At 47.6% G+C, this 13,206-nt stretch overlaps 1 protein-coding gene across 5 annotated transcripts in view; it reads right to left on the bottom strand.

Moving 5' to 3' along the window:
* Kif25 (kinesin family member 25) overlaps positions 1-13,206 on the bottom strand; it is a 37,556-nt gene that overhangs the window by 23,652 nt on the left and 698 nt on the right. The window contains exons 1-6 of one of the 5 annotated variants that reach the window (XM_076552941.1): positions 12,403-12,773; positions 11,867-12,005; positions 9,960-10,405; positions 7,910-8,029; positions 5,832-5,970; positions 2,299-2,402 (exon numbers count right to left, since the gene is read on the bottom strand). In XM_076552941.1, coding sequence (XP_076409056.1) covers positions 2,299-2,402; positions 5,832-5,970; positions 7,910-8,017 — 351 coding nt within the window. In that variant the 5' untranslated portion in view covers positions 8,018-8,029; positions 9,960-10,405; positions 11,867-12,005; positions 12,403-12,773. Of the gene's footprint in view, positions 1-2,298; positions 2,403-5,831; positions 5,971-7,786; positions 8,030-9,959; positions 10,406-11,866; positions 12,006-12,402; positions 12,774-13,206 lie in introns of those variants that run through there. The other 4 variants (XM_076552942.1, XM_042261913.2, XM_015994875.3 and 1 more) reach the window with 4 other exon arrangements.

Genomic DNA, 13,206 nt, shown 5'->3' with positions numbered 1-13,206 from the left:
GTATGGCAAATGTGTTGCTCTGATTGGTCAATAAATAAAACACTGATTGGCCAGTGGCTAGGCAGGAAGTATAGGCAGGACTAACAGAGAGGAGAAAAGAAAGAACAGGAAGGCAAAAGGAGTCACTGCCAGCCACCGCCAGGACAAGCAGCATGTGAAGATGCCAGTAAGCCACGAGCCACATGGCAGGGTATAGATTTGTGGAAATGGATTAATTTAAGCTATAAGAACAGTTAGCAAGAGGCCTGCCATGGGCATACAGTTTGTAATCAATATAAGTCTCTGTGTTTACTTGGTTGGGCCTGAGCAGCTGTGGGACTGGCGGGTGACAAAGATTTGTCCTGACTGTGGGCAAGGCAGGAAAACTCTAGCTACAGAAGAGTGTAGATGAATATAAATGGTTAATTTAAGTCTTAAGATCTAGTTGTAAACAAACCTAAGCTAAGGCCAAGCTTTTACAATTAAGAAGTCTCCATGTCATTATTTGGGAGCTGGTGGTTATGGTGATATTTTATTTATGCTGAAATGTGATTTTATTTGTATGTTAATAAATAAAGTTGCCTGCGGGTCAGAGCTAATAGCAAGCCATAGCAGAAACCAGGCAGTGGTAGGTAGCACATGCCCTTAATCTGATCACATGGCAGAGTGTGTGTTCAAGGATACAGCCAGCATGGAGACACACGCCTCAATACCAACCATAGAGACCTGGAGGTCTGTACAGACAGGCAGTGACAAGGAGGTCATGTGGTTGGTTTACAACCAATGAGAAGGCAGAACAGAAAGTCAATAAAAAGACAGATACACAGGAAGTAGGTCTCTTGCTCAGGGGAAGGACGGCAGTGGGTGATAAGAAGGCAGTTTTAGTCTCAGCCATGGCAGAGCCTAGTGGGTGTTTGTGAACAATGAGAGACCTCTACACACAGCCAGGATCCTGGAGGTGGGGTTTTCAGCTCTCTTCTCTCATGAGCTTTCCAGCTGGGTACTGAGGAGACCAGTGGGTGGTACACTTCAGCCAGCCGGTCAGCACATTTGGAACCTGTCTGTTTGCATGCCATGCAATACTTCCCCAAAAGCTTGCAATCAGGCTCTGTGCATCTACCCAGGTCTTTAGTACCTGGAGAGAAGTGGGAATGCCATGTTCTCATGAGCTCTTGTTGGGTTCTCCAGGGAGGGGGACTTTTTCCTTTAGAACCAGCAGTGCTGAGATTAAAGTGTGTGTGTGTGTGCGTGTGTGTGTGTGTGTGTGTGTGTGTGTGTGTGTGTGTGTGTGTGTGTGCATGCACGTGCATGCGCACTTGTTTTTTGTTGTTGTTTTGGTCTGCTTTTCTTTTTGAAGAGAAAGAGAACATGAAATTGTGTAGGTAGGGAGATAGGAAGGACCTGGGAGGGTTTGGGGAAGGGGAAAAACATGGTCAGAAATATGGAAAAAAATTTCAATTAAAAAAAAGAGAAAATTCCCTAAATTGCTTTAGTCAGTGCTGGTTGCACTGCAAGTACCCAGAAACCACCCTCTTCGAGCACCCAGAAACCACCCTCTTCGAGCACCCAGAAACTACCCTCGAGGGTCTGCTCCGAGCACTGAAACAGGTAAGCAAGCGATGCCCAAGGACATCTTTGTGAAATGAGGAAGCAGGGTTCACAGACACCGGGCAAACGCACCACGGAAGCCATGTCTGTGAGAAGCAAGTTGGCCGAATGAACTGTAGGCCTTGGCTGCTCACGTTAGTGTGTGGAGGCCTGAGTTTGAACTTCTGGTCTTCCAAGCGACCTTAGGTCTTATGCTCTTGGGAAGGCAAGAGACCCTTGGAGCCTCCTTTGTGGTTGAGAAAATCAGTGCAAGGATTTGAGGGAGGAACATGCTTGCAAGGCCTGAGACCCTGAGGTTCTGGGTTTTTATATCCTGAAAAATCGCCCTCTACCCATCTCTGTCCACATCGCACATCAGTTAACTGTCGGTTTCTGATGTTTTGATGTGGTCGTATCACCTACCTAGTGACCACAGCCACTGGTGCCTCTTAACCCCAGTACTGTGATGACCCCTCTTCCTCTTTATCATTGCCTCCTGGCTGAGCAGTGGCCAGTGGCTTCTGGGTGGAGAGGATGCTTGATCCTAACTGACAATTGGTGGCTGGCCTGCTCTCACTTCCTCTGCCCGACCTTGGGCTGTGACTCCTGCCCTCAAGCCTTACTCTTGGATTCTAGCAATGCTGGCCCACTGTGGCTCAGGTGTGGCCTCCCAGTCATCCTTGGGTACGTTCTGAGTTGCTGAACCTCTGCGCTGGCAAGGCAGGCACTCACCACCAGGCTGTTATGGAGGGTTCTCCTCCTCTGCTGTTCCAGGCGGAAGCGTGAATCCAGCTCCTGCAAGCACCGCTGTAGACATGCAGCCTCTGACTGACAAGCTGCAGGGACAGATCAGCCCGGGTTACAGCCCAGTTCTCATGAGGAGACCCTGCAGTCTCCTGTCCAAGAAAGGTTTGAATCATAAGGAGGTTGGCAGGATAGGCCACAGTGGATTCTCCAACTGAGGTTCTGGGTCCTCAATGCTCATGGTAACTAACCATCCCGAAGGAGTTCTGGCTCTAAGGACCACCCACTGTGGGCTGAAATGTGCCCAGCCCTGGAGCTTGCTCAAGTATCAAAGGTTTCCATGAGGCCCCCTCTGTGTGGGACAAGGCCACATGGCAGAAGTTGGGCTGACTTCTGGATCTTGCTGTACATCTGAGACCCAACATTTTCTCTGTCCCACCAGGATGACTCCATCTTTTACAGGTAGAGCCATATTGCTTCACAGAGACAGCTGGTGCCTGTCTCAGACACAGCAGAGGTGAGAACCCCTGCTCTGAGGAATCTACACGAAGTCCCTCTAGGTTGGCTGATGGCTAGGCTCTCTTCTTCCTTGGCCTATGACATGAACTGCTGCTGCCTGCTTTCCTGTCAGTTATGGAACAGGCTGATTGAACAAAGGATGCTGGCTGGGACCTGTGTCTTGAGAAGAATTGAAGGGGACATGCTGTCTTGGTTGACTAGGACCTCCTGAGACTGACCTCCCTCCCCCAAACCTGGAAACACGAGAAACAGTCTGGGATACCCTCCTGGCTGCATTTCATAGGCACATGATGTACAGCACCCCTGTGGGGAGTGGGGAGTGATTCATGGCTACAAAATCATCACACACACATCAGCATTTCCCAGGGAAAAGCCACAGCTGCTCCGCTCTCCAGTCTTCCCTTTAGTCTGTTATAATTTGTCCTACTTCTGGGAAAGATGATTGACTTTTCCCATGCAGCATGCAAGTGAAGACCCTATACATGCATCCTATACACACACTACACATACTACCCATGCACACAGACCACACACACGCTACATGTATTCATCACACAAGCAGACACAGGCGTCATACACATGAGCATATGTACACAACTACATATATCATTGCTGCGGGCCGCAGGAATATCATAAGAACTCAGCTGGTTATGGCAAAGTCACTACCTGGAGGAATCAGGGAATTCCTCCAGAGGAAGCCAAATCCCAAGGAGTTTTTGGTGTTACTTGGCTTGTTATATATCAGTTGTATTCTGTTATGAAAATCATGTGTGCCTTCATAGCTTTCCCAATTGACTTTTCCCTAAGAAGGGCTAACAGTGTGGACTGATCACTCTCTGGATATACACATTCCAGGTATTTGGAGAACAGCCTCAGGAAAGGCTTTCTCTGGAATCAGATTCTCACTTTCAAGGACTAGCAATAATAACAGTCCACATGCAAGTCTCCTGATTTAAGATAAATTCCACAAGGAGACACCACCTAGGTCAGGTGGACATTAAGTAATAGCTTTACACAATTCAGCTCGGACCCTCCTTTCTTACAGCCTTACTAACTTTATAGACCGCTAACTCCTTACCTAACCACTTTTAGGAATATTTAGATAACCTTCTGCACTGACAGCTATGCTCAGCCAGAACCCCAGTTCAAGCCTCCCTGTAATTATCATCATTAGCAGCATCCGGCCATGTCCATCCCCAGGTGGAGGAAAGTACCTTATCAGAGATACCTCCATACTTTCTAAGAATAGACTTAAGCATCCAGGCTACCTGTTTGAGAAGGCCTGGCAGATGTGTCAATTAAGCCTTACTTCCTCCTTTCCCAAACCTTACCTCCAGTTCCAGATCTCCCTTTAACTATCACCAGAGGCATCTAGCTGTACACAGGTTGCCTAGCGACTGAGCACACTTTCCCCCACCCTGCAGAAAAACGGCAGATAGCTTGAACAGATAGGAACACAGGAAAAAAAGACAGTTTTATTTTCTCCCATTGACCTAGCAACTTATAGATTCTTAACACTTTCTAAGATTATAGTTGAGCACATAAGAGCCCTCTTCTTAGATATTACCTGAATTTAGCCTTTAGTTAATCCATTTCCCCATTGGTCACTTCCCTTTGGGGTTGCAAATGATAATTAACGGTTATTGCCTCCCTATGTGATTCTTATCACCCCTCCATTTAACCCTGGAAGCCTGGTTTTGCACTGCTAAGGGAATACTGCTTGTAAGTATATATATACCAGGACCCCCAGAGAGGACAGAGAAGAGAAAAGAGAATGGAAGAACTAGATGGGTAAGAACTTGAGAGGAACGAACTGAGATGGGGAAGAACTAGATTGAAGAGCTAAAAGAGAGGACAAGAGGAACGAGATGGAAGATGAGGAAGAGCCAGATGGGGAAGAACAAGATGAGGAGGAGCCAGATGAGAGAGAAGGAGACGGGAGAGGAGCTGATAGAGGAACTAGATAGATGAGAACCTAGAAGGGACAGAACTAGATGAAGGAATTAAGATAGAACCTAGAGGGGACAGTAGACAAATATAGAGAAATCAGGCAAGGAAGGAGCTAGGCATGAGAGCAGAATAGAAGCTGTGTAGAGAGAGAACTATCACAAAATAATAATAAAGTGTATGAACTAAGGAGTTTTGTGTATATAGATTCATTTCTTTTCATCAAAGATTAATTATCAGCTGGTTGTAGATTCTTCCCAGACCCTGGGAGGGGACTATCGAGGGGCTGGACCCCCATAGTCCTCAATATATCATTACATCAAATATACAACCACACACATGAATATGTCATAAACCACATGTATACACATAATATACACACATATGCCACACACATGTGCACATGTATACAAACATACCATTCACACATATACATGCACACCTGCAAAAGCCTCAGGAACCTCCAGGAGGTTACTGAACTGAACTGAACTGCCCTATGGAGATGGGAGTGAAATCCTAGGGCAATCATTATCTACAATGAAACATTAACCTAACCCCAAAGCAGTAAATGGCTACAAGCTTGGGTGCACCATTTTTGAAATAACAGCATGATGACCAGCTTCCCTTAGGGCTCGTCACAGGTGTGGACCACATGACACTGGATAGTACATGGGACTCTCGCACACACAGTACTGTGGGAGGGAGATGGGCAGGACACCTGGAAATGACAGCTGAACTGTAGAACACAACACTTCACCTCCTATTTTGGAGGAAATCTGACCTGGGAGGCTCATGGCCCTGAACATCAAAGTTAAGGAAATGTTATGTGGGAGTCAGAGGGGAAGAGGGGGCCTTGTAGCAAGGTGAGCTACTGGGGAGGTGGGCAGACCCCCCAACACTGGAGGGGGGGGCATTCCATCACGGTGTGAGCGGCACAGCATTCATTATTGCCATCACATTAGGTATACGCCAGGAGTAGAAAGACATGGGGCTGGGTCCCAGGCGGGTCACTGTTCAGAGAGGCTTCTCCTGTGTGTCCTTGGCCATGCTCTCACCTCGAAGAGCCTCGCTGCTCGCCTGTTCCCCCTGCACAGCAGCCATTATGTCAGAGAGGCAGTTCTGGTACTCGTCCTGATGGCTTTGTAAGAGCACCAGAAAAGAACTCCGCAGTTCCTTGACGTCTTGTTGAAGTTTCTGCGTGATGAAAACACAGCACAACCGATCATGCCATTATCAGCCACTACAGTCTAACTGTACAGCCAATCACAAAAGCCCCACGGAACAGGGAAGTGACCCACCACCTGCAATCCTGCAGCAACCTGGTGTGAACTAGGGGCATATGAAGCATTGGTTCTTCGTCAAACGTGCAAGGTGAGTGTTTGCCACACACGAGCCCAGGTTCCCTTTATTAGTTCTTTTTTGTTTGTTTGTTTGTTTGTTTTTGTTTGTTTTTGAGACTGAGTTTCTCTGTGTAACAGCCCTGGCTATCCTGGAACTCATTCTGTAGGATAGGCTGGCCTTGAACTCACAGGGATATGCCTGCCTCTGCCTCCCAAGTGCTGGGTGGGATTAAAGGTGTGTGTTACCACTGCCCAGCCCTCTTCAGAATTTCTAACTCAATAGTTCTGGGGTTAGTGCTTTGAGAGCAGCTCATGATTTCATATATTCCACATTATTAAGATTCTTACGAAAACAGAAGACCAGGTTATACGATCAGTTTCTGTAGTACAGCTGCTCACTGTGTAATCATGGACATCTTCTGACCCGTTTAATGTCCTGGTGGTTTTGGTGGCACACTCGGGCTGTGTTAAGCAAGAGCAGAGCTCTGATGGGCTGTCCAGACCAACTTCTGGAGGCTTCATTACCATGAGCGCAGGGCCAGTAAGAAGAAATCGCCATACCCATGTGCGTGACAGAGTTCCAGGAACAGCCTGCATCAGAGTTTTCAGGGAACTTTGGGAACAATGCAGCTAATATCCTGTGCGTCACACATTCCCCCTGTCCAACTCCAGCAATTATCCCAGGACTTTCAGCATGATGATTTGACAATGAATAGATGAAAGGATGTGGCATGGTTTAGTATTTACTCTCAATAACACATCAGAATGTTACTTGAGCTTAAACATATGGTTTTTGTCTTTTTAAGTTATAAATAATGGAGATTCCTCCATGCACAGAAACATTTTAATAAAAATGGCAAAGCTAAGCTGAATCAAGGTACTTTTATTATATAGAACACAGATAGTTATGGAGCTTATTCAAAGGTAGGCTGATTTTACTAGGGTGGGAGAGAATTTACAATGAGTTCTACATTAATCTATTCTGAATGAACACAGTTTAAGCCTTCATGGCATGTTAATCCTGTTTGCAGATGGTGCTTACATTGTTTTAATGAGTTGGTTTTTTGTTTTGTTTTTTTCCTGTTTCCCACCCTGGTCACATTGTTTTTAACATAAGGTAGAACAATGTTTTTAATCAATGGTATAAAAATATCTACCACAATCTCACGTTGGAGACTTGCCAAACACACTAAGTGAGATACCCGTTTTCCTGGCCTTTCCTCTAGAAGCCCCTGACAGCCTAAGGACTGCTCGATATGATGTAGGGGGATGGGGTGCCTATGCTATTACAAGTATTTTCTACCATTAAAAACTATAAAAAAAAACAACCACTGTGAGGGCTGGAGAAATGGCCCAGCAGTTAAGGAGCACTTGGGAGTCAATTCCCAGCACTCCCATGGCAGTTCCTAACTGTCTGGAACTACAGTCTCAGGAGATAGGATGCCCTCTTTTGCCCTGAGGGCAACTGCATGCATACGGTGCACAGACATGCATGCGGGCAAAACACCCACAGACATAAAACAACAACAGCTGTGACTCAGGAGACTCAGTTTCCACGGCTGCTATCTCAGGCCATTTGTCTACTGGCCAAAGACTACTTATGTCTCATTTTTGCTCAGACGCTAATAAATGCTTTGGGCTTTCTGTTACTGAGCGTTGGAAAGCTGAACCTGTCTGAGTGCCTGGGTGAGCCTCTTAGGACAGGGAAGAGGCAAAGGGGCTCTCCTAAGCCCCACACCGCTCAACATTCCGCACGTGAATGGTGATTTTGGCAACACTGAGGTCACTTCTACCCTAGTCAGGTAGCCAAGCTGGAGGAAGGCTGCATGAACGCTTCCCTGCTGACACTGCCTCGTTCTGAGCAGAGCATAGGGCCAGGCCTCACGGCTGCTCCTGTTCATCCTTTCCTGGTACTGTGTAGAAAGGGAGAAAATACAATGAAGTTTTAAAACCTTGAAAACCCAGCAGGTACCCTCCCCCCAAGGAAAGAGAGTTATTGATTGCTCATGATACATATTACACAGGAAGAGAAAACCCAGCAGGTACCCTCCCCCCAAGGAAAGAAAGTTATTGATTGTCCGTGATACATATACACAGGAAGAGAGCCGCCAGTGGAGCTCACACTACAGTGGGGCGAGGCAGAGCAGGAATCCTAGAAGTATGGACAGTTCTAGGTTCGAGTCTTCGGGCTAGGTCTGAAGGCACTGGCCAGGCAGAAGGCACAGAGCGAGCCCAAATCAAGGCTGTGAGTGACAGACCTCAGAAGACATATGACAGATATGACAGGGAGGGGGCGCGAAACCCGCACAGCCGCCAGGGACCTGCGCATTCACTCTCGGGCAGGGCCAAACCTGGGGCGGGCTCTCAACAGCCAGGCTTTTCAGCACACAGTTTCCAAAGATCTTTCTGGATTTTGGGGGGAGCACTGGGGGAGGTAACAGGAAGTACTCCCTATGGAATGCAAGGGGGACAGAGAAAGCATCCAGGCTCCAGGACAAGGCCATTGGCAGGACAGCAGAGGTGCTGGCAGGGTGGGCCGGAGTTCTGCACCGGTTTCCACAGCGCAGTAGACGGGCCTCGAAAGAACAAGGTGATGGCTGTGGGGTTCGCCTCATTTTGTTGCTTTCCTGTGTGGTGTTTTTTTTTTTTTTTTTTTGGGGGGGGGCGTCTATCCTTGCACTGTCTTTATAAGCAGTGGATGCTGGCAGGCCCAGCCTCTCAGAGACACCAGCCACACATCTCACAGTGAACCACACTTGTGTTCACAGCGAGCCAAGGGCTCACATCACACAATACTGTGACCCAATGTCAAGGTGAAGAGCTCACGGGTCAGTGCTCAGATCTCAGGCAGATGCACCCTCACTTTTTAGGACAGAAAAGGAAGCAGAGTCTCTGATGTGCTCCTGTGATGGAGACAGTGTCTGAGCTCCTATGGGAGGATCCTGCCCAATACAGACTTCTAGCTTCTGGCTCAGTCCCTGGTTGACCCTGAGAGGAGATAAGCTCCCTCAAAAAGGGTGGGTGAGGGCGGAGGCTGCCCCTGAGGATGCCCAGCAACTTGTAGACAGATCGAAGGGCTGTGGCTGGGTCAGACTGCCTGCCAGATCAGTGTGGAACTGGTCCTAAGTAAAAAGGCTCTAGGGGAAACTGAGAAAGGGCCTTAGGAACAAGCTTCCGCAGCTTGGTTAGGAGCTACTGCAGAGCACAGGGGTCCTCCAAGATTCATGCTGACAAACAATGTCCACTGTGTGTGTGGGGGATGGAATCCTGAGGACTCTACCCTCATAAATGGACAAGACTAGAGAGCTATTTGCTCATCCACTCCAACCACATGAGGACATCTAGACAGTATCAATGAGAGAAATGAGCTGGCCACAGATATCAAACCTGCAGTGCCTTAATCCTGGGACTCCAAAACGGAAAGTAACAAATGCTCTTTGTAAATTATAGAATCTCAGGTATTTTGTTATAGCAACATAAAAAGATTGCAGCAGACATGTATCTGTAGATTTACTAAACACAGAATTGTACAACTTAATATGGATGAATTCATGATGCATAAATTAAACAACAGCCGCTAAGAAACAGCTGCTGGGTGTATCATTAATGAATTATTCATTAAATACTGTGAGCACCAAGATAAATAATTTAGAATTCATCCCTGTTCCAGTGTAGGATGACATGCTAAGTGTCAACTGAAGAGTGCCTGCCACCTCACTGAATGGGACAAAAGAGGGGATGAAAGTCGCTCTCCCTCCCTGTGCGTCTTTTCCAAGTACAGCAGCTGACTCCAAACAGCCACTGTGCTTGGTCTATGGGCTACAAGACACATTACAATGTTACCTCTGCCAATTTCAGGTGCAGAATAGCATTTTCTGTTTCCAGTTCAGCTATTCTTTCTTCTTTGACCTACAACCAAGGATCCAAAAGGAAAACCCATCAACACAGCACTTGCTTGGTCATACTGATAAACTGTGAATGAACAAGAAAGAGTAGGAACAGTCTCAGCAAAGAACGGCAGGGAAGGTCAAGTGTGAGACTGCTCAGACTCCTCCACTTACTGCAGAGACAAGACAAGCCCACCCCGGTAAGGGCTGGCCTGCTGTCCCACCCACACCCCATGGTTCTGGGCCCTCCCTACCAAGGAGGTCCTGACACTACCAGCAGCAGCCCCATGGACTTATCTAGGAATGCAAAACTCCAGATTCTCTATCCTTTGGTCAGAAAGGTACCAGAGAGCGCTGCTGGGAAGTGGATAGTTTACAAAGGAAGCCATACAGTCAGTCCACCTTCAAAAAACAAAAACAGCCAGGCGGTGGTGGCTCACGCCTTTAACGCCAGCACTTGGGAGACAGGCAGGCGGATCTCTGTGAGCTCAAGGCCAGTCTGGTCTACAGAGTGAGTTCCAGGACAGCCAGGACTATATAAAGACACTGTCTGGGGGGGGGGGGAGATACATATACATACACATATGGCGTGTGCGTGTGCGATGTTAGTCTTGGAGGGTCAGAAGAGAAAGCATTATGTGAGGATGGGAACGGTGGGGAATGGATGTTGGACTGTGGAAGGAAGCTAGAGCACAGACTGCTAGGATTTTATAAGCCAAAGAAATGGGTACATGTTTAACTCCCATGCATGACTGGTCCAGGTGAGTCATCTTATGGGGACTCGGTGTCCCAGCTATGGACGCATCATTCCTGGAAACTCGGTTCATCCTGCTGAACATAGTCTTTCGAATTAAAGGTCAGTACCCTGCTGGTGCTCCAGTCTCCTCAGAGAATAAATTAAGTCCTTCCTTCTAGGGATCCTATCATTCCTGCAAGGGATTCAGTCTTTCCTGCAGGAGATTCAGTCCTTCCTTTCATGGATCTAGTCATTTTTGCTAAAGATTCAGTCCCTCTTGCAGGGACTTTAGTCTCCAGATAGGGATGCAGTTCCTCCTGTTAAGAGAATTACTCTCTAAATTGGCTCACAAAAAAAGCTGTAATCACTGTAATTGTAATTGTAATCTGTAATTCTAAACTCTGGTTGTATAAATCCAAAACCTAGGAGTTATACAGTGTTGTTAAAATTTCTTCAGTTCATTATGAAAAATCTCTGGAATATTTTGATGAAATTTACTTAATTCCTAGATCTCAAACTATAATAGTAGTTGCAGTTGTAAGTCTGGTATGTGTTTGGTCAAATTTATTTCAGAATATCCTGATTTGCGGGGGGGGGGGGGGGGGGTTACTGTACATGGAACGTTTTCCTAATTTTACTTGGGTTCATTGCTAGAACACAGAGATGCCATTTATTTCTGTAGATGGATGCTGTAGTCTTCGGTCTTATATCTTACTTTTTAATGTAAAAGGTTTTAGCAGATTCTTCAGGATCGTAGCTATAATATGGTTCCATCTGCCAGTGGACTGCCTTTCTTCCTTTCTGATGCAATGCCTTTTCCTTCACTTTCCTCCCGAAACGCTCAAGTTACACCACTAGAACAATGCTGTACAGCAGTGCCAGAAGGATGGCTCCCCATGGTCCTGGGATACAAACATTTCTGAAGTCTGGTCCAGTTAGAACGGGACTTAGAAAAAAGTCTGTGAGTACAACCTTTCAGGGTTGCTCTGACCCTAGAAGGTTCTCCTTTGCTAGGCCATGGCGTAACCTGTGGCTTGCTATGTTACACCCCCACCCCCCAACTCCATGGGTGAAGTATTAAGTCCCAGTAGGTATCTCAGCAGGTAACATTTGAAGACAGTGCCTACAAGGTGATTGATTCAAAGAAGCCTTGGAGGGTGGGTTCCTTTGCAGTTTCATTGGTGTCCTTCTGAATGCAGCCCCGGAGCCACAGGCTCTTCAAGGGTGCACAGGGAAGACCCCAGTTCACCATGGGGAAGCAGCCACCTGCAAACCAAGGACAGACTTGAGGACAAATCTCTGGCCCGAGACTTCCAGCCTCGAGCCCACAGAAGCCTCTGCACAGTTCTGGAGGCAGCCCGCGAAGACTGAAATGTGCATCCTTGGTGTGCCCTTGAGCCTGCAACTCACTGCTGCAAGCCCGTCTCTCCTGTGAGAGCTGCAATCTACCCTCATTCATGGATCATCTCCTGAGCAAGTCTTGAGCCAGCTCTGCTCTCAGTGAAGTGCCCTCCTTTGAGCTTTCAGCCTGCCTTTAGCTTATCATGAAGTCTGGGATCCACAACTGAGGTGGGGGGAAAAAACTAGATCTCTAACTTCTTGGCCTGCGTGGGACATCCACTCTGCTCATGTGGGACTGGGTGACGGGAGCCCTCAAACTCACCTCAAGCCAGTGTTGGATTTGGTGAGAAGTACTGAGATGTGTCCCTCTCAGTGAGATAAAGTGGTCCTGAGTTGGGTGCTGAGGCACACAGCCCCAGGGTGAAGCTTCTGCACAGCTGGGCTGGGGCTTGGAAGCAGACAGAAACGTGCTGCCCTCAAGAATTCAGCAATTTTTGCTGGGACAAATGCTTCCTCCTTCAATGTGCACTCTTAGGCAAACTTGCAACGATCTGAAATGCTGTCTGTGTCTCACCAGTTTTCCCGGGAACTCACCTACAGAGCCCCCCATCGTCGTCGTCTACCCTGGAAGCCTTGTCCTTCAAGGAGCAAGTCATGCAGGCGGCTGTCTCTCTGGCCGGGAACCACTGCCTGCTACAAACGGTCACATTTCTTTGGTTTTGGTTTTTCCAGACAGGGTTTCTCTGTGTCGCCCTGGCTCTGCTGGAACTTGTTCTATAGACCAGGCTGGCCTTGAACTCAGAAATCCACCTGCCTCTGCCTCCCAAGTGCTGGTATTAAAGGCGTGTGCCATCACTGTGCAGCAAACTGTCACTTCTAAAGTGCAGATCAGACCATGTCTTCCCTCCAATAACTTCACTTCTGAAGTGTCTCCATGACTGGTAGAACTACGTCTTTAGGTGTCCGTCAAGAGCCTGTGCGGCCTACGTTTCTGGTCCCTCAGCCTCTATGTTGCTTCCAGTATACCACCAAGGCCTGGCTGGTCACACATCACTCTCCACAGAGACCTCTGTCTTCTAAGACTTCGGATTCCACTGTGCAACAGGAACTTCCGGTCCCTACAGCC

This window comes from Peromyscus maniculatus, chromosome 16 (genome assembly GCF_049852395.1).
Source record: "Peromyscus maniculatus bairdii isolate BWxNUB_F1_BW_parent chromosome 16, HU_Pman_BW_mat_3.1, whole genome shotgun sequence".
In the NCBI taxonomy this organism is placed as follows: domain Eukaryota; kingdom Metazoa; phylum Chordata; class Mammalia; order Rodentia; family Cricetidae; genus Peromyscus; species Peromyscus maniculatus.
Note: the sequence above shows the minus strand (reverse complement) of the source record. Positions and strands in the feature narration are given on the sequence as shown.